At 35.6% G+C, this 21,548-nt stretch overlaps 1 protein-coding gene across 1 annotated transcript in view; it reads right to left on the minus strand.

Moving 5' to 3' along the window:
- Positions 1 to 17,913, minus strand: part of CACNA2D1 (calcium voltage-gated channel auxiliary subunit alpha2delta 1) — a 644,980-nt gene extending 627,067 nt beyond the window's left edge. The window contains exon 1 of the mRNA XM_044679055.1: positions 17,544 to 17,913. Coding sequence (XP_044534990.1) covers positions 17,544 to 17,638 — 95 coding nt within the window. The 5' untranslated portion in view covers positions 17,639 to 17,913. The remainder of the gene's footprint in view (positions 1 to 17,543) is intronic.
- Between the last annotated feature and the right edge of the window lie 3,635 nt (positions 17,914 to 21,548).

Consider the following 21,548-nt stretch of genomic DNA (forward strand, 5'->3'; position numbering starts at 1 on the left):
TGTTGTTGAAAATCCACTCATAACAATTCTACCCATGAAGTACTTTGATGGAGATCTAAAAGACAAAAAAATGGTAGATTTCCATCTCAAATCTTTAAAACAGAAGTTATGGCAGTTCAACAACTTTAACAACTTCATGTATGCCTGGCAGCACAATTTCAAGCATTCTATATGTGCATCAAAGAGGAAGAGCTGCATTCATTTTAACTTTGCTCTGCTCAATTGGGCTAAGTGTGAAAAGAGAAATCCAAAATAATTTCTATGCATAGAGCAAGTATCTGAAAGAATAGTGGATGGGGAAAGTTATTCACAAAATATACACTAATGCCTGATTATAATAGGTAATAAGTCTTATATTTGTAAGACACTTTTTATATCTTTGCACACAAAAGTCACCATATCAATCCTGGCTACTATGTAAATCAATAAGAAAAAAACATAGCTCTTTCCGTTTTGAAATTAGTAGTCATTCTGCCATTTGCTCTCTGGGAGGTAGCATAAAGAAGCAACAACAATACTGGGCCTTGATTGAGACTACTTGGGTTCAAATCCTGCCTCAAATTGGGCCTCAATTTTTTTGTCTGTAAAATAAAGAAGTCAGGTTTTTTTTCCTATGTTCCCACATAATTTTTATAACTATTAAATCTAATTTATTTTGACTCACAAAATTATATATATATATATGTGTATATATATATATATATATCTTTACACACACATATATATATATATATTTACACATATATATACTTACACACACATTGTAAGAATGAAATTTGGGAGATGCCATCTTTAAGTATATATATATATATGTATTTTCTATGGACATGGGGAAATTATCAAACTACATTTCCCGTGGTCCAACGGGTTTCCGGTTCCGGTTCTTTGGGCGTGGGGAGGCCTACATCTCCACGCAGAGAAGAGTTTAAATCTCCTGGGTTAGGAGGGAGTAGCCTCTTGGCCAGCAGACTCGGGAGGAGACAGGAGACAATAATGGTGAGGGCGGCAATTTTGAATTCTTACAAGTGCGTGGTCTAATAACTTTATCTATCAGCATGGCTTTAATTAAAATACTAATTTATATTATTATATCAGCCTTTATTATTTTTTATCCTCACACACACACACACACACACACATATATATATATATATATATCTTAACTTAACAGTTTTTCAAAATATTTTTTCTAATGAACATTTATAAATCTTGCTTTTCACACTATTTGGTGAGGCTCCCAAATCAAATCTGGATAATGAGGGATAGTACTTAAATAGGTCTGCAATTCTCTTCTATACTTGAAATGCACTGTAAGCTATAGAATTAGGCACTTCTTGCAAATTAATGTAAGCATGTTTTTTAAGGTCAAGTATGTATTTAAAAAAATCACTTTCCCATAGTACTTAACCATAAGAGAAAAACATTGTTCAAGGAGAGGATGGGGGACAGATACGTTTGATGCCCCTCTCAAAGGAAACATCCTTCTAGAATATACATGGGATAGTGGTTAGTAATTACATGATGTTAAAATTTTTTCTGATGAAATTTTAATAAAAATACTAAATATTTCTCAATGACTTCATAAGGAAATATTTTATTTCTCTATATTTTCCAGTCTACTTTTAATCAAGGACATCTGAGACTTCTGTCATATGGCCAAATTTATTCCATGACATTGGATCATTAAAAATAATTCTACTATGCTGAGAAAAAAACAATTCAGTGGCTTCCCTAGAAATATGTCACTGTGTCAAACAGCAGGAAGTAGTAAAGTAATCAGACCATACTGCAATGCAATTGAACTACAATACTTTGCTTCCACTCTGCTTGTAGGAAAGATGGTTTTTGGAATTCAGAATTTACACCTTTTTAGTTCTTAACTTCAGGGATATTAAATGAAAACACTAATCTGGAAAAAAAATTTAAGAAGAATAAACCTCACTTTCCATGTGTCAATTCAAATCAACCAGACCAGAATTGTCACAGGCCTAGGAAAAAATGAGACAGATTTTTCTGGCTATAAAGTTGTTATTTGTTTTTGTTTTTTTTCAAATTTTTGAAAAAAATATTCAAAAATATTTTTTCAAATATTTTCAAAAAAGACCAATGACATTACAAGTTGATGTGAATTGAAGTGAGGCAGAGTAGAACAAAGTTATCAGCCTCACTCTAGTCCAAAGTCAACCTAATTCAATAACAAGACAAAAGTCTGGATGATTGGTGATAGCCTGGCATGCAGTGGATGCCTTGGGAATCTTCAGTGTCTGACCAAGATCTAAGAACTCAATAGCACCTGCTTCAAGCAACCTTTATGGCCACTGGAACAAATTGTTCTCATCTGCCTATTCTACCAGAGGAAGATTTCATATACTTGTGGTAGACATCATCTCAAGTTACTAATGGGTTTGAGAGTTGTTGGTTATCCTCTGCCTAGTTTAGCCTATTCACCCAGCCAGTTTTCCTGGGGTTTGAGCACTGTCCATGCTACAGCTTCTTAAGAGGGTGAGTTGGGTGAAAAGTATACACAAAAGATGGATAAGAAGTCCTTTAAAAAGACTTAGCAAGTCTTGATACCTGAGTGCTAGTCCTCTTTGGGGTGCTCAGGGAAGAGCTATAAATTTAGTGGATTGCTGAATGAAAGTTTTAAAAGTAATGTAGAAGGAAGAGAACAACATTTACAAGAGAATGTAGAATGGAGCAAGAAATAAAGGAGTGGGGAAGAAAGTGAATATTCTGAAGCTTAGTTTTCCTGCCTATTAGATACCACTAAGACTTTATTTTTTGTATAAGAGTATTTTCTTTCTTAATCCCGACTTGCCACCAAAATTTAGTTACTCAGATTTTCCTAAATTCAGGTCCAACACTCTACCCATGGAGCTAACTAGCTGCTTCTGAATAATATTGGAAAAGGACCAAAATCAGAATTGGCAAGGTATGAAAATAAAAGAAAATATCTTAATAAGATCTGATATTCCACAAAATCCTGGAGAAATACTTGACTACCTTTTGTTTCATAGTTGGATTTCTATTAAACCATCCTCCAAACTCTAAGCAACTTATTGGAAAACTGGAAAGGTATAAACATGTTCTTTTTCATCTGTTTTTGTACACTCAGCCTAGACTTCTTGCTAAAGAAGGGAATGGAGTATATGGAATATAGTTAGCTACCATTTCCATGTATTCTGAGCAAGTTAGAGATTAACGAATTATGGGTAAATTCCATTCCTTCTCTCTAGTTGAGATATACCCTGTCAGTTCAATTACTTCAACAAACATTTATGAAGTCCTTATTTATTATCTGTGAGGCATTATATAAAATGAAATATAACATCCATCCAATACTGACATTTAAAATAATGTTTAAATCAAGATCCCAAGTTTTATGTGACCTCTTGAAACATTTTTCAATGCCCTGTGGCCACTGTAGTATGCCAACAGATACCGCCAGACTAGAGGACATTTCTTTTGGCCCATATCATCAAAAACCTATAAGCCCATCTTGAGGAGAGAGATTCTGGCTTTGACTTCTGATATATTACTCTACTAGTAGCTTTCTGAAAGCATCAGCTGTGATTTGAGATCTTTCCATTTGCCATATGAAGTATCAAAATCATTGTAAATGTCTCCCAATGAATATGCCCTTCTTATAAAGAGATGCATAAGATATTTCATTTAGGATGAATAAAAAATTGTTTTCCACAGACTCCTTCTTCCCAAGCATACTAGAATGCCTTTGTAGGACCCTAGCATATATGAGTTCTTTTTTGATTCTCTTAGACTAGAAGTGTCAAACTCAGAGTTCAAAACTCCCAAATGGGGATTGAAGCAGATTAATATGTAACTGGGAAATGTTTAGCAAATAACTAAAAAACATAGCATTGTGTTGTCAAGTCTTTTTCGGATACTCCCGACTCTTCTTGACTCCATTTGGTATTTTCTTGGCAAAAATAGTAGAGTGATTTGTAATTTCATTCTCTAGCTCATTTTACAGAGGAGGACCTGAGGTAAACAGGTTTAAGTGACTTATTCAAAGTCACTCGGCTTGTGTCTGAAACCAGATTTGAACTCAGGAAGATGTCTTCCTGATTCCAAGCCAGTACGCTATCCACTGTGTCACCTAGATGCCCAAACATAGCATAGATGATGTTAGTTTATGGCATTCTAAGTCAATATGAAACTTCAGGAACTTATTTCTATTTGAGTCTGACATCACTGTTGTATACTTCCAAACAACAGCTTTGTATGGTTCTGACCTCAGCTCAGTCTGTGACAAACTACTCTTTCTCAGGGGTCTGGAGGAGAGCAGTTTTAAAGTCATCTGAAGTTCTATCTCAGGTTCAGAATAAATGGAACAGAAGGATCTCCTTCATACTGTAGAGTGAATAATTTTAATATCGTGGTGATTAATTTAGTTCAGTTGATCATTTATTAACTATGTCTACTACTTGCTTGGCAGTGTGTGATGCCTAGCACATCCCATGACATGAACACAAAAAACAAACATTTCTTGTCTTCAGAAAGTTTTCCTTCCAGCATGCCTGAATGTGGGCATGCTTTATTCCCTGTTTATACACTTTTTGCCTCCCTCTTATGTGTTGACTTCCTCCATGAAAACATAAGCTCTATGAGGGCATGAATCATCTTTGTTCTTGGTCTCTTTTTGTATCCATGGTATTTGATAATGTGTCTGACTCATAATAAGTGCAAATAAATGTCATTCAGTCGTTTTCTCAGTCACGTCCAACTGTTTCTGACCCCATTTATGGTTTTATCGCCAAAGATGCTGGAATGGTTTGACATTTCCTTCTCCAGTTCTTTTTACAGATGAAACTAAGGGCAGAGTAAAGTGACTTGTCCAGGCTCACATTGCTAATAACTGGCTGAGGCCGAATTTGAACTCAGAAAGGGTATTCTTGATTCAAGGACAGTGCGCCTATCCACTGTGTCACCTAGCTTCCCCTGATAAATACATGCTACCTATTCCAAAAAGAGAAATAGAACATGAATACAAGTAAACAAAATTTAAAAAATAAACTGGGCAGCTGGGTAGCTCAGTGGAGTGAGAGTCAGGCCTAGAGACAGGAGGTCCTAGGTTCAAACCCGGCCTCAGCCACTTCCCAGCTGTGTGACCCTGGACAAGTCACTTGACCCCCATTGCCCACCCTTACCAATCTTCCACCTATGAGACAATACACCGAAGTACAAGGGTTTAAAAAAAAACAAAAACAAAAAAAAATAAACTGAAGGAAAAGAGAGCTAATAATTGGGGGTGGCTGGATTTGAAATCAATTGTCTAGTGCAGGGGTCGGCTCTTTTGAGGGCCAGATATGGCTCTTTCTGCAGGAGCCATAAAGTCCATTTTTTTTCAGGGGCTGTTACAGGAACTGCACTGTGAGCACTGTACGGCTCTCACGAAATTACATTTCAAAAAATGTGGCGTTTATAGCTCTCATGGCCAAAATGGTTGCCGACCCCTAGTCTAGAGGAAAGATGATGAGGACCTGAACTAGGGTAGAGGCTGTATCAGTGGAAAGAGGGACATTCAGTTGACACCCTTTGGATTAACTATATACTTTGGCAGCATACAAGCTGGAAAAGAGAATCCTGTCTTCAATTATTTAAAGTGCTTTCTGAGAAAGGGACATTAGACAGGAGAGCTAAAATAGTAGCAAACAGAAGCTGCAGAAAGACAGATTTAAGTTTTATGTACACAAATGAGGATTTAGTAAGCATTTACTAATGCAAGGCAATGTGCAAAGCACTATAGGTGTATGTGTGTGTGTGTGTGTGTGTGTGTGTGTATACACATATATATTTATATATGCATGAGCAAAAAGAAAGGCAATTCCTACCCTCAAGGAAGAGCAGCTATGAGGTGTAGTAGATAGAACACCAGGCCTAGAGTAAGGGAAACCTGAGTTCAAATCTGGCCTCAGACACATAAGTGGGTGACTTCTGGGCAAGCCAGTAAACCTCTATTTGCCTCAGTTCCTTGTCTATAAAATGGAGAAGGAAATGGCAAACCACTCCAGTATCTTTGTCAAGAAAACCCGGGTCATGTAAAGTCAGACACAAGTGAACCACAACAACCACCTTCAAGGAATTTTAATTCTAAATGACAACACATGAAAGGAAATTTTAGTATAGATTAAAAAAGTGTTAGGAATTATTAGTGCTATCAAAGTAGAACAGACTTCCTTGGGACAGAGCAAATTCTCTCTCAGTAAAGCTCTTCAAGCAAAGGCTAGATAGCCATTATCAGGTAAGTTGTAGAAGAATTTCTTGTATAAATACAGATTGGACTAAATGGCCCCACAATTGGTTTTTTTCCAATTCTGTGAAACAGGAGGACACAGAATGACAGGATTTGAAGGTGAAAGTGTCCTTTAAGACCGCATGCCTTCCAGTAATCCCTGAAAGAAGATGCAACACCGCTTCCACTCTATTTTGTGGAGCACGCATTCTTCTATTACTAGTTCTAAGTAATTAGATCTTTAAGCAAGTAGAAGGAATAGATACTTGACCCCAGAATACCAAATTCTGCTTAATGTCTCATGTATTTCACAAGAACAGAATCAGAGAGGACAACTCTCTTGCCAAAGGCTGCAGAAAGTACAGGGTCTATCACAAGAGCCCAAATCAGGGCTTGCTAAACTCCAGTGACACCTTTGTCATGGTCATTTACCCTCACAGACCCAGCTGGCTCCTAGACACCAGACAGAGAAGTTGTGTCAAACCTAATAACTCAAGGAGATGAATGACCTTGTCTAATTATCATGCATGGTTTGCTCTGTGATATGTGACCATTCCCCTATGTATAGTCTTACTACCAGGCATTAATATAAATTTTATTTTATACAATTATCCAGGCAGGCAAGGACTTGACACTAATGTCTCACTCCCCAGGGACTTATGCTGTGAGTATACATACACACACACACACACACACACACACACACACACACACACACACACACACACATAGCAATAAAGAATCGCTCCATGTGAATTAATTCTGATCTCTACATTTATATCGACAGGAAAATCAGGTGTTTCCAGTGACAACCATGCATCCAGTATGTTTAATTTAAAGCAATCTCTGCATGCTCCATTGTGCACATGCTCCTGAGGCTTCACACAGCTCACTCCTTTGAATATCCTCACACTTCTGCAGAAGCAAATTAAAACCAACTCTAATATAATGCCTTGGCAAGGAAGAGTAGCTTTTTAAAGTGACAGCGTCATAAAGATTTTACACATTTCTTTCTGTGGAGAATGTCAAAATGATTGCCATGGAGAAGCTTATTTCTGGCGCCTGAAAACTAGCTCTTTCACTTCTTATCATCAAGAAATACTTATTAGTCATGGTATTAATTTATAGTCTGAAACATCCTCCTCCAACCCCACAAGCTAAGTACTTAAGACATAATTTTATTAAACTTTGGCATGCCCACCCTGAGAGAACAGTGTTCATCAAAGGTTTGTTTCCTTGATTTTGTAGATCAAAGAGAATGGAGCACATGAACGTGACTAATATTCCATAATCAACTGAGATCCTAGTCTTTTTTCTAGATACTCTTGGAAGGTTTTTTAGTAACTTTTATTTTGTTTTGAAAATCATATTGGTTTTATTATTCATCACACTGGGTTATTCTGACAATCATGCTTTCAGATCATGTAGTCAACAGGAAGCTCTGTTAATTTTTAAAGATGTTTCAAAGTGAGAAAGAAATTCTCATTTAGGGAATAAAGATTGTTAGCATTTGGCTTATAACTCCTTAAAAACAGTGTTAGTCACTTTGCTGTACGCTAACATCTGGGTAGTCTTGGGAGGGACCTAAAATGAAATAGTCAAGAATTTTTTTCCCTTTGTAGTCTCCTTTCCAAGCTACTGTTTTTGCCTTGGAGCTGCAGATCAAGGTTTATTCCACAATGTTAGATTATCTTTCTTCCTCTCCCTTTATTGTCTCAGCAGAATGGTTAACCATACTCTAAGATACTCTTTCAGAAATGTGTTGCCTTCTCCTCTTTCTAGTTGCCAAATTAGTCCTGTAATGGTTAATATGTAGCTTACAGAGCTAAAGGCATCAGTTTGATCTTCTAATAAGCAGAAATATCACATCTTTCTTTGGTGCAATATTCTCATTTTGCTCCCTTCTAAATTATAGCACTGACACTAGCCATCTTGTATGTATGTATGTGTGTGTGTGTGTGTGTTGTTCTTTTATAAGGTAAAAAAGATGACTTGGTATATATAGACTCAACAATAAATAGGGAACATTTACTATTGCTGCATATTGATGGGCACTGGGAGCAACAAAGATACTGAAACCCATCCCTGCTCTCAGTAAGCTGATATTCTATTAGAGATTTGGGCTGGAAGAATACAGCATATACAGTGGTTAGTATAAAACACTAACTTATCTTCCTTACTAGAACAACTCAAAGTGAATGTGCTGTTGGATGGCCAGTGATCTCTTTATATGTGAGCCACATTAGGAATGTAGATGCTGTTAATAACACTAATTACAATACAGAGTGATTGTGAATACGGAAAGCACTCGGTTTATTGTGAGAAGTGAATTTCATTCATGGCTTCCTCTGATTTTTATGATGAAAGGCAAGGTATCAAGTAATGTCTCAGAACTTCATTCATCTGCAGAATGGGTTAATGATATCTGTACTAAATACATTATAGGACCAATACTCACTATTCACAAAGACCTGCTTAGCATACTTAATGTAGTATGATACAAGAAGGGAGCAGATAAATAGAAAATTATGTCCATAAAGAGAAATGAAAGACTTTGCCCTTTATCTCTCATCTTCTATTTCAAGTCACAAACCTCATTTTAATAGACTGTCCTGAAACAATTGCTGGTGGTACCAAAAAGGTCAAGGTTATCTTTTAGATGTATTGTTTTGGCGGTTGTGATTGCAACTATTCATACAAAGAACCCTGAAGTGCTGGGAATGCAGACATTGCAGCAGTTACAAGAGTCATGGCTACCAAAATCTTGAACTTTCAAAAGACTCAGAGACCTTCATTTTGGGATGAACCAGAAGATTCTACAGGTTAACTTCCAACTTGAAAGTGTTTCATTATTTTGCCAAACAATCTTTCATTCAAAATGAGTTTGGGTATTTGTGTGTTATTTTGTTCTCTTGATTTATATTTATTTCAGGCATATACTTATCCCTTTACTAAAGGGAGATTACATTAATACAGTATCAAACCATAAAACTGCTAGGGTTGTTTGTTTTACTGTATCTTTCTAATAATCATACACTGTTTTCACTTTTACTGTAACAGCTTTCTAGAAAACATACTTACCACTCCTCAACAACATCCCTGTAGTAGTTAATCTCCATTACAAAAAGAGAAAGGAATAAAAGGCACATGAAATGGGTTGTGGTTGTACCAAACCATTCCAAGTCAATAGTAAATCCTCATATTATTACTTGTCATACATCCTCACTCATGTGAATTCTTGATTCTCAAATGATTGAGATACATGAAGAATCCTTTCTTCCATCCCCCCAGAAGCAGAAAATCCTTGCTCATTTGAGAAAGAGATGGAAACACACAAAGGGAGACAGAGATAGACACAGAGGGACAACAGAGTCAGAGAGATAAAAAGTCAGAAGGAGAAAGGGAGAAGAATGAGCAACTATCCTGGAATCTCTCCTTCATGTTCTAGGAGTTTGTAATCCATTTGGGATTACAGCATGGGAACTGAATATCACCTTCTTTGGAAATTTCTTTTTCATGGGCAAATCTTACTCCTATCATAGGCTCAGCAGTAAAACATAATGCTTTTAGACTTTCAAAGTACTGTATATACATTTGTTATTTCATTATTGTATCAATCCTTGACATAGGTATTACAGGCAACATTCTGACTTTACTGCTGAACCTAAGATAGGGGTAAAATTTGCCTATGAAATAAGAAATGTATATATAGTGCTTTGAAAGTATAAATGTACTACATAAATGTCAGGTATTATTCTCTTTAATCTTAGGGTTAGTTTCTTTGGTACTTCTCAAACCAAAATTTCCCTCATCTTTGACAAAACTTTTAATCATTTTTCAAATCAAGAAATTTTCCCAGGATTCATGTGCAGCTTTATTTTTTTCCATTTCCCTATGATACTGCCAAATAACACAATTTTCTCCTTTAATCATCAGTTTATGAGTTTTTAATATAGTGAGAACAAATTTCATAGGCCTTTATAACCTTTTCTATTTCTCTCCCCAAATCCAAATGTCATATCTTAGGATCTTCAGAGAGACAAACCTTTAATGAATGGTTTTAATGCCTTGAATTTTTTCCCTTCTACAGCACAGCACATAGATTTACTTATCTATGAAAAATAGCCCAAAATTTCAATATAGGTCAAAATTTAAAGTGTAACTGGAATAGCCATTGAAAAAAGAAATAGGTAGAATTGCAGTGAAGAAATATTAAAGATTGAGATTCCTGGACATGTAGTCTAGAAGAAAAGGATTCTTCCTCTAGCCTTCAGTAGTTATACCTTGCATCAATAAATAACATTTCAAAAGAGTGAGAGAGAGGACAAGTGCATGCTGAAGCATCATTTTTAGCTGTGACTGGAAGACCAATGTGCTATTTCTGTGAAGGTATTTAAAGAGAATACCTCAAAGTGGTTCACAGATAACCACATTTAAAAAAATGATACTTTCTTCAAACATAAATGAGGCTCTGGAGTAGTAAACACCCATCAATTCACCGTCTTCTTATTTTAATGCTTAATTGTTTCTGTATTTTAAAGTTCAACGATTAAAAATGCAAACTGATGATAAAATTCAGCAGAAGCATATGGCAGCAGAAAAATCCAGCAGAAGCAAGTGTTAAAATAACATTTAACCAGAAATATTCCATATCCATATTCAAAGAGTATTTCAAGCACTGCTTCATATAGAACAGCCCGATTTTGAATTACTGTAATTAAGTGTAAAAGTGTGCTGATTTGTTGGTCCCACAATGTCAATCTTTTCCATAAACTTGTTAATCTCTACATAAATAAATAGGAAAAAATGAAAGCAGCAGAAGCAAGATCCCTTTATCTTCTCATAACTGGTGACAATATGTATATAAAATACATATGCATATATAATAAACCAAATTATATAAAATATATTAGAATGATATTGGGAAAGGAACATGCAACGGTACACATTTTCTTGTGGGAAAGCTAGTCCTTTGTTGGATGAAATGTTTCAGAGCCAAATTTACTTTTCTTCTGAAGATAAAACTCAATGTTTAAATGGATTACATGTATTTACCATTTAATATCTTTTTAAAAATAGCATTAGCACTTCAAATTAAAAAAAAAAGGATTTTTTCTTTTTCTTTTTCTAAAAGGATGGCAAAATCACATTCTAAATTATACTTTCTCCTATAGCAACAAGAAAATTTTAATATTTTGGTCTAATAAGTATTACATTAGGGAAACTAATAACTATTAGATTTCTCTTCATAAAACTATCATGTTCCGGCCTATATAAGTAGGTAACTAGTATAAATCCAAACTTAAGTACAGAATCATTTTATGAACAAAAAGACCCTTCCTATCAAGGTATTTGCATTACAGAAAAAATACTTACAAATGAGTGATAACCAATAATGTATATATTAGCATATATGTACATATATACTTACATAGAATAAACTCAGAGTTATTTACATTTGCTAATTAGCTTTGTCTCAATAGGGTCATGCTATTAATATTTAAAATCTCTGGAAGAAAGATGGTAAAAAGCCAAATTGAAAATAGCTGCACATATCAATTCCTATTAAAACTTGCTGCCTTTTTGCTTTACTCCAGGGAATGTCTATCCTATACACTGTGACACAACAGCAATACAGTTTTGTGGTTCATTATGGCACTGCATGTTATGAGAAACATATACACATTTAGACATCTGACAATACTAAAGAGCATGAAATTATATATATATATATGTTGATAATATTGTTTCCTATTAATTAAATTTCTATAGTCATTTATCAAGGATGAGAACCAATTAGAATGGAACGCTCCAAAATAAAGAACTTGGAAATAGTTTTGACTTTGGCATAGAATGGTCCTAGAAAGTTTTGTAAAGTTAGAATTAGTTCTCTGTGATCAAGGGCATAAAAGCGGAGTTTTGTTGTTTTTATTCGCTTTTAATAAATAATAATAAATTCTTATTACAGATAAAAGGCCATCATTAACAAAATTCATAGTCTATTTACTAAGATATGAAACATAAATTCTTGCTTTAAAAATGTCACCTTGGTGGTCAAATTTAAATATATAACATATATTTGCAGATTTGCATATAAAACATATGCTATATGACATACAGGTATCATATGTGCATGTATACATTTTTATGTTTGGTATAGAAGCATATGAATGGGTTCCTATAAACCTAAAGTAGATAAATAAATAAATAAATAAATAAATAAATAAATGTTTAAGTCATTAAAATCAAAGTCTGACTATGCTGCTGTAATCTGTTAAGGAGGTATTTTTAAACTTTGGACATGTTCAAGTAATAAATTCAAAAGAAAAATATAGAAATGGCATAAATATATTTAATTATATTAAAAGGAAGACATACCTAATTTGTTACTTAGTTTGTAAATTTTGAGCAATGAAATTTATATTATGGCGAAAATTTTTGAAAATTTCCCAAGTGAATAATAAATGAATACTATTTAAAAGTATGCACAGGTTAGGTAAATGTCATACTTTGAGTATGATACAAAACTTGCCCATTTTACACTTTGGCAGTATCTCAGAAGTAGGGTATTTTTATTATTTCACCTTTTGCTTTGTTTGAACATTTATCATTAATAAAAGATGTTGAAGAATAGCTACATTTCATTTGAAGAAAAAAAAGTGTTAATTGTCATTCCAGATTATACTACAAAATATCTGTTCTTAATTCAAGTTTTACATTAAATGCTTCACAAAGAGGAAGCTTTAATTTAAACATACATATCTTGGTCTTTTTCACCTAGATATTACGATTCTGGAGGGAAAATCTATCTACAGAAATCAAAGAAGGAAAGAGAGATCAAAGTATCACTTGTGCTTAACTTTTCATTCCTAACTTGTCTCCTTTCCTGTACTTTTCCCAAATTGTTTATGTATTTGTCTGGCCAGAATGTCCTGTATTCCCAATGCATTCTAATGCAAAGGTGCTTCTACAGTAACAGGTACATGACTGCATTCAAATTTACATTGCCATTTTTAAGGAAAGCGATAATGCTGCAACTTTTAATCACCTGTAGCTTTAGACATTTTGGTGAACAGCTGATGGGAAAGACAAGTAGCAGAAGAAATTTAGGAATACAGCATACCTTCAGCTTTCATCTTATCTCTTGAACTATGGGAAGCACTGTTCAAGATATACGGTATGAGAATAATCATTGCTAAACATCGATGAGACTTGAGTAGCCATATCTGAGATAACATGGAAACAATATATTTTCCTTGTCCAGGTTCTACCGACAACCAAAAAAAAATGTTCTTTTATTTCCAGATATATGCCACTGGATAATTAAGGAAGAAAATGAGTAACTCTTTCATAGAATTCTACTTAGAAAGGGTAATTTTCAATTTTCTCCATATAGACTCAGGCATATCAGGCAATCCCCAAATAACAATAGCTCTGTTATGAATGATACTTGGCTTTCTGGCATTTTTGAAGAGCAGAATAAGAAATAAGGCATGATGTAGGGGAAAAGGCTTCACATGATATTGAGCTATAAATATAAAAGGAAAGCTTTTGAGAAACATATACAGTGTGGTGCATGACACTAAAAAAATTAAGTCAAAGAGAGAGGCCTTCTTAAGTGCATTAGGATAATGAGGTATGTTGATATTTAGCATTTTAAATCTGGCACATTGGAGCAGATGCTCCAACAAATTGTTTTTCAAACTAAGAGATGGCTACCTACTTTGAAAGCTGTTTTAAAAAAATGTAGGATTCCATAAAGGCCAAGTATGCCATCACTGCATTTCACATCTCCCTCTAAGACAATCCCTATTAGATCATTGTTAGGATATTGGGATTCTTTTAGCCAGAATAATAAGAGAGTTAAATACTAAGTGAAAACATCCAAATACCTTTTTTGTCCAGAACAAAGCACAATTTTTAATGTAAATTCCTAGTAATAGGATATAGTAGGTTTTCAACGAGGTTAGATTTATTCTTTTTATTACAGTAAAAATGCTATATTTTAGTGTAAGTTAAGCCAGAAGCAGTCTTTAAGGATTTAGAGGACTTTCTATTCTTCTGTATCAGCATATTAAAATTTTAAACACTACTAAGATTTCACATACTATAAAATAATGACATCTTATTTTAATTTTGAATGACCACTTCCAACCCATTCCAATCAAGTCAGTGTATTATATAGTATTTCTAAATTTTCTGATGGTGGGAGTATGTAGTTCCCTTTTATGACCATGTATTAAAGGTTCCCTTTAAATCTCAGGTGCTATAATTTCTGAAATAATAAAATGGCCAAGGGGAACATTTTAGAAAAGAGCTGTTTCTTGAATAATTTTAAAGTATAAAAAGCATTTTACTTGCATTCAGTAAAGATTGCAACATTTAAATAATTAAAAAATATATTATAACATATACATTCTAGATGTGAAGCTTATACAAGTAACTCTTCTATTTATAGTTTCTTATACAAACAGAAGATGCAAGGGAAAAAAAAGCAAGTGGATAAGAATATATTCAAGGAATCACCATTGCCTTATTCTCTGGTTCATGAAGTTTGATCATATATTGAGCCTAGCAAATGAGGGTAGAGGGGAAAGATCCAATACAGCAGCCTCTGATCAAGCATGGATAATACAAATTTTCAAATAAATATCTAATGAGTGTAAAAACTGTCAAAAACTGTGTAAATTTCACCTGCTAAGAACTGTTCTCCCTCTTCCCTTAGCATAAGCTCTTGCCTATAATTTTATTTCTGAAGTAATTTATTCTGAAATCTCATCTTTGGATAATTGTAAATTGTGTCCCTCTTTTCCCCTAGTCTGTACAGATCATTGCTTATTCTCATGCTTCTGACATAGTTCATTTTGAAATCCCATATTTGGATAAATAAAAATTGTATCATTTTTTTTTTGTTTTCTTCATTGGTGGAGGAAAAAAATAGAAAACCATTGAACTTCATTTAAAATAAATGAACAGCAACACTTCCTTTTAAGTCCGTGTTTGCTATTTTTCATAAGGATACCCCCCAGTCTTCTTGACGAACAGGTAGTTTTCCACGTTTCAGTTTTGGCCAACTGAAAATCAATTAAGTTGTTTCAGTTGAAGAAAAGCATTTATTGCAAATCACTACAATGCATGAAGAACTTGCAATTTAATATTTGTCTGTGGGTGCATTTTCAAGAAGTTGCTACTGCAATTTTTTCAGGGGTGCATTTTTCCAACTGAATTTTTAAAATTCTAATATTTATAGGAGTGCTATAGTAATGATGTAGTTCGGTAAAAGTATTTTAAAGATCTAAAAATGAATAGTTTCAATTTAAAAAACCAGGAGCACAAAATGCTGCTTAAGTCAAGGAAATGTGAAATCAAACCATTTTGAAGATAACTACACTTGGAAGTATCATAACTTTATATGGGGCAAGAGCTTAGAATTTGTAAACTGTAAGCCATTCATTTAAGTACTCACTTTATAGGTCACCCTCCTGACAGCAATAGAAATGAGAATCTGAATCTGAAGTAAATAGTTTGGCATGATCTTTTGGTTAACTCTGCCTTTCCTTAACATGAAGTGCAACCACCTGGGTATTTTGCCAATTCTCACACTTCATTTATTTATTTATTCTGCATTAAGTGTATGGAAGCAATTCTTATTACAAAGATGCTCTAGGAAGAGGCATCATTTTTTACATTGTTTGCTAAAAGAAAAACAGAACAGTATTGGCGTTACATTTTCGCACTTCAGAGTGCGAATTCTCTATATTTCTTCCCTGATATCTAATTCAACAAAGACTGGGGACTTGAATCTATGGATAAATCATCCAAAGAGTCCTAATTGGTGAAAATGCAGGACTTATAGCCACTAAAGAAAGCCAAGTCTTCAGCACTAAGCCAGCAAAGGACAGCAAATACCAGGAAAGAAGCTACCTTTGGCTTTGTTTTTGTTATGTAAAATGCATTAAAGTGAGTCATCCACTTAAAATTACCTACTGGTGGTAGCTGTAACCCAGTTTCAGGAACTAAAATAAATGCTTCCCAAAATGCCTGATAGGTTATTCAGTGCACTCAAACATAAGTGTGAATGATGACCTGTAGGTACACATATATGTATAGCTATTTGTATATAAGTACTGGAAATCATCCCCTCAAGATGTTATAATCTTCTGAAAGTAGAGGAAATTATTCTTCATTCCCACACCTTCTATGGGAACCTAGCTACCTCTAAAAGTCATCACCAGAGAAAATAGTGGGATTCACAGGCTCTATTAGTTTTGTGTTGTTGCTGTTTTGTTTTTTTTTTTTTTACAATAAGCAAAAAAAAAATTCTAACGGCCCTTAAATAACTCTTTAGTCTTTCCTTCAAAAAACAGATCTGATGATAAGATAGCCCCCTCTTTCCTATTGTTCATTCTAACTACAGAATCTAGGTGGTTCAGTTTTGCTTGTATGTTTCAGGCAAAAAGGAAAAGAAGGAAAGGATAACAGGTTTCTAGGACCCCCAGCAAGCCTACTAGAAGTGACAAAACAATCGGGAGTCCTGTAGGGAGGTGCACTTCACTTAAGAATAGCTGTCAAGTGCAACCAGTCAATTGTCAACTAAACAAGTTTTGTTAACATGGCAATTACAATCGAATGCGAGGCCAAGAACAGGAGGTGTTAGCCCTCTGCTGACTCAGGATTGGGGGGAAAAATAGACATAGCTAAATCAAACTCTTATGCCCGAGTCTATTAAATCTTAACAAAAATCAAAGCTTTGCAGAGGGCCTGGTTATATGTGAGCATGTGTCCGGCTGGAAACTTTTCTCTCAGCACAGCTAAACTGTAAAGAGGGCAATTGAGAAATGGGTTAAAGTAGTGGAAAACCTCTGGATTTTTTAAAAGTCGTTCATTTTCTATGTGGATGTTTTCTTGCCTGAGACCGGCTAGCCCTGAACCCGATACCCGATGCCGGGAGATTTCGGATTTCTTGTTTATTTTTCTAAGCGCAAACCCTGTAAATACCTCCTCGTTTGTCATTTTCATTTCAGATTCTGGTATTTCTTCCTCCTCCTCCTTTCCCCCACCCCCCTCACAGGCAAGAGAGCCAGAAACTCTTGGTAATTTACAGTCCCCCGCCCCCAACTCTCTAGCTCGCTCTTTCTCCCTCTGCCTTCCTTGCTCTCTCCCTCTGGCTCTTACACGCACGCATACACACACATATACACAAACACACACACACATACATACACACAGACACACACATGGAGACGTTGTCCACATCCCTCGCCAGCCCCAACTCCTCGGATGGACTTACGTGACTGCCGAAGGAAAAGGTTCTTCCGATGAAGGGTTGATCAGCAAAGATTGGAAAAGTGTCAGACTAAAGACTAGCAGCCAGCCAGCAGCCATCTTCGGGATAGAGGATCGATTCTCTCTCTTCCCCCCGGCTTCTCACTCCCTCCCCAACTCAGGGAAAAAATGATAATGGAACAAACCGGGAGGGAGAGGGGGGAGAAAAAGGCAAAACACCAATGCACACACTGCAAAGAAAGACGCCGGGAGATAACGCAAGCAAGGTGCCAGGGATGGGGAGGGGCTCGGTGGGGGAGATTGGGAGAGCAAAATCGAGCTCTAGAATGAGGGACGGTGGAGAGAGCAAAACACACTAGACGCTCGCTGTTACTCCCCACAGCAGCTTCATATGATCAGCCGCCATCAGGGTTACTTTTGTAACAGATCTCGGCAAGCACTCTCTTTTCTGTCTTCTCTCCCTCTCTCTCGGTTTCCTTCCCTGATTTATTCCCCTGATTGCAGAGTGGAAGGAGGAGGCGGAGGCGGGGGCGGAGGAGGGGTGACGGTAATGGGGAGGGGGAAATTAGGAGGGGGAGTGAAGAGGCAGAGACTTGTGGAAAAGCGAGGTTTCTTCTTGCTTCTTCTCTGCAATGAGCAGACGGGCTCTGGGAAAGTCACAGGGTGGTGGTTGGGGGTGGGAGGTAGGAGGGGAGGGTGTCAGATGTGCTTAGAGGAGCCCGACCATGAGCAGCTCTCCTTAGAAGGAAAGCATAAAAGGAACTCCCAAAGTCAGCATCTGAGCTCTCTCCTGAGTCCCAGGGGTGGAGGAATGGTACCTAACCCGTAGGCTGTCAGGGGAAATGCAACCACCATATCCCAGAAGGCATCCGAAGACAGTATTATACTCCAACAAAAGTGCTTGGCACGCTCTGAGATTCAGATCTTTGTGAGTTATTTTTGAACATGCTTGCAACGTTCTCCCACCCCTACTCGGAGGCACCAGAATAAACTGCCTGCCTAGGAAACGTGGAGAAGCGATTTGACAACAGAAGTAGGAGGGCAAAAAAAAAAATGTTTTTTTAGAACCACTAATGATTTTCTACCAGGTGGCACTATTTGCCTATGCGTGTCTGGGTCCTCTCCCCGGTGCCAGCTCTGATGTAGGCATATATCTGTTGTCTCTGCTATTACTAGTTACTGGGTTTGCTGCTTTGCAACAAGTCTAGTTGAAGAGCAGGGGCAGAAAGGCTTAGGTGATGGAGTGAGGATAGGACTAGTACTTGTGTAATATCCTTTCCCATACACTTGTTTAAGTAGGGGGTGTTGGAGGGAGAAAAAGGTTCATTACAGATTTTTTTTCTCTGATATCTTCAAGGCGAAACAAACAAACCCTGGGCACCCTTGATTTGCCAGAACTTCAACCAGGACTCTAATTTGTCCACTGTTTATGTTTATGAAAGAAGAGACAGGTGCAACAGGCACCCCTACGCAAGTGATTAAACCTGAAACAGGTGGGACGGATGGAGCATAAAGAAAAAAAAAAAAAAGAAGCAATCCTAATCAGCTGTTACCTGTAGCTTCCTAATTTCTATTCAATTTCCATTCAATTTCTATTCAATTTCCATTCAATTTCTATTCAATTTCTATTCAATTCCTAAATTGGCATTTTCATTTTGGAATCACTGCTATAGGTGAGAGGTAATAAATGAAAATAATTTACATGAGCTTAGTCCAGAGCCCACGGGTTGCAGTGGGATGTCAAATGAGATGATGTGTAAAATGCTTTGCAAGCCTTAGAGTTCTTTATAAATGCCAGCTATTGTCATCATTATTTTTATTGGGGTACCTCTGTGTATTCCCCTACAACACCTGGGCCCTGAAAGGATGGGAGCAGGATGTTGGGCTAAAAAGCTCTTGGAGTGATCAGCCTTTGGATTGTAGAGCTGCTAACAGTGAACAAGGGATATAGTTTACTTTTAATATGGTAACATTGAATTACCTCTCCTAGTAATATCACCACTTACTTAGATGAGTGGGAGTCAGAAGAAGGTTGGCAGTATTTTGGAAAATGCTCTCTGTATTTATATACCATATCATTAAATAAACTGTATAAGAACTGTGCTGTTTGAGGTTTAACACCCAATACAGCTTTATAATTATTTGGCTTAAGATGTACTCAATAGACCAAGTCCCAGCTGTGCCTCTCCCTCTCCTTCCCCACCCCCTCCTTTCTCCATAAAACATACACAATTCTTTATGGACTCTATATTAAAGCAGTCCCTCTATAATGAATGGATGCCTGGGTTAATGGAGAGAGTTTTGCTTTGGAGTCTGGGATCTGGGTTCTAATTTCCATTTTATTCTTACAGTTATAGTAATACTAGAAGGTCAGTTAAATGTTGTTACCTTCCTAACATGTTTCCTTATCTCTAAATGAGGCTTTTTCAGACTGGATGTTTTCTAAGATCCCTCTCTCCCTGTTCTCAAGCTATGATCCTATGAATCTGCCAAAAAGGGGGAAAATAACATACTAGAAAAGACTAATCAATCATGATCTCAAGATCATTATTTAACTTGATGCATGTACCCTTTTTTACTCCTGCCCCCAAATCCTTCTCTTTTACCTTTCTCTTCTTTGTTTTTCAAATATCTTCTCTTTGTTTATCTTATACTTAATTTCCTCTGGCAAAGTATCTTCCCAAACCCCACCAGCAGTGATTTAACTTTGGTTTCTTTTATTCAAGGCATAAGGTGGTGAGGCAGTAGGAGCTCTATAAATGAAGAATGGAGTGGGATGTGATGGAATTGAACACTAGAGCACAGAAAAGATATTTTATACAATTGAAGATGACATTTCTTTTCTTTTTTTTTTAAGAACTGGATTACCAAATAGAACAGTAATTTTTTTCAACTGTTAATGAAGAATCAGAATTTTTGTCTTTTTTTAATGATAAGATTATACTTATATTGCAATAGCAATAATTTAGGTTCATGTTATTGCCAGAGTGATATATTGATATTATAACATACAAAACAAGTATTATTGGTAATATATTCTGTCAATTATTTCGATAATGAATATAAACTTCCTACTGTGATCTGCCCTGTTCCAGTCTTCCATCTTTCCAAATAGTAGATTAAAAATGGTGTGTTAATAAACTTTCAGAGAACCTAGATCTTATTTCATTATTAACTTAGTTGGCCTTCAGTCAAATCTCAGTATCATTGTATTCTTCTAATGAAACACTATATATTCTCTAATATCCAATTCTGTGAAATGAAATCTTGCCTGTACAATTCTAACCAAAGTATTTGGTTCACAATTATGAGTTTAAATCATAGCCGGGATTCTTTTATGAAATTCATTATTACTTACATTTAAAAAATAACATGTCTTAATCAGGCATGGACTAAAGGCGTTTTTTATATTTTACATAGGGCAAATGAAACAAGGTCATTTTAACAATTCTGTTTGATATTCCATAACATTCTACCTTGCCCAAGTTCAGTTCTTTTATTTTGAAACTTCCATACACATCAGAGAGCATGTCACTAATTTCAATAATTTTTTTTGTTTAATAATGGTAACCTAAGTGGATATAGTTCCTAGCTCACATACATTTTAATCACCAAAGACAACCTAGTTACCACTTTAGACTGAACTTTCATTGTTCTTTTCATTATTACTAATATACTATGTTAATATACTAAATGAAAAGAAGATCAGAGATGAAATGGTTTTAGAATTTTCAACTAATGTTTAAGAGACACAAAATAAAATAAATATCATAATAAGTCAAAATTTGGCAGATAGAAATTTCCAATTTAAATTGGATCCTGAGGAAGTAAATTTCAAGAAAATTTAGTGTAGAAATGATTTTTTTAAAAAACTTAAGCTTAGAGTCAATAACATTTTAAAGAACTCTACTGAGGCAGCTGGGTGGCAAAGTGAATCATGTTGGTTAGAATGAAGAAGGCTTGAATTTATTTCTTGTGGCAGACACTGGACTACTGACTTAACTTCCCT

Source organism: Gracilinanus agilis, chromosome 5 (assembly GCF_016433145.1).
Source record: "Gracilinanus agilis isolate LMUSP501 chromosome 5, AgileGrace, whole genome shotgun sequence".
NCBI classification, from domain to species: Eukaryota; Metazoa; Chordata; class Mammalia; order Didelphimorphia; family Didelphidae; genus Gracilinanus; species Gracilinanus agilis.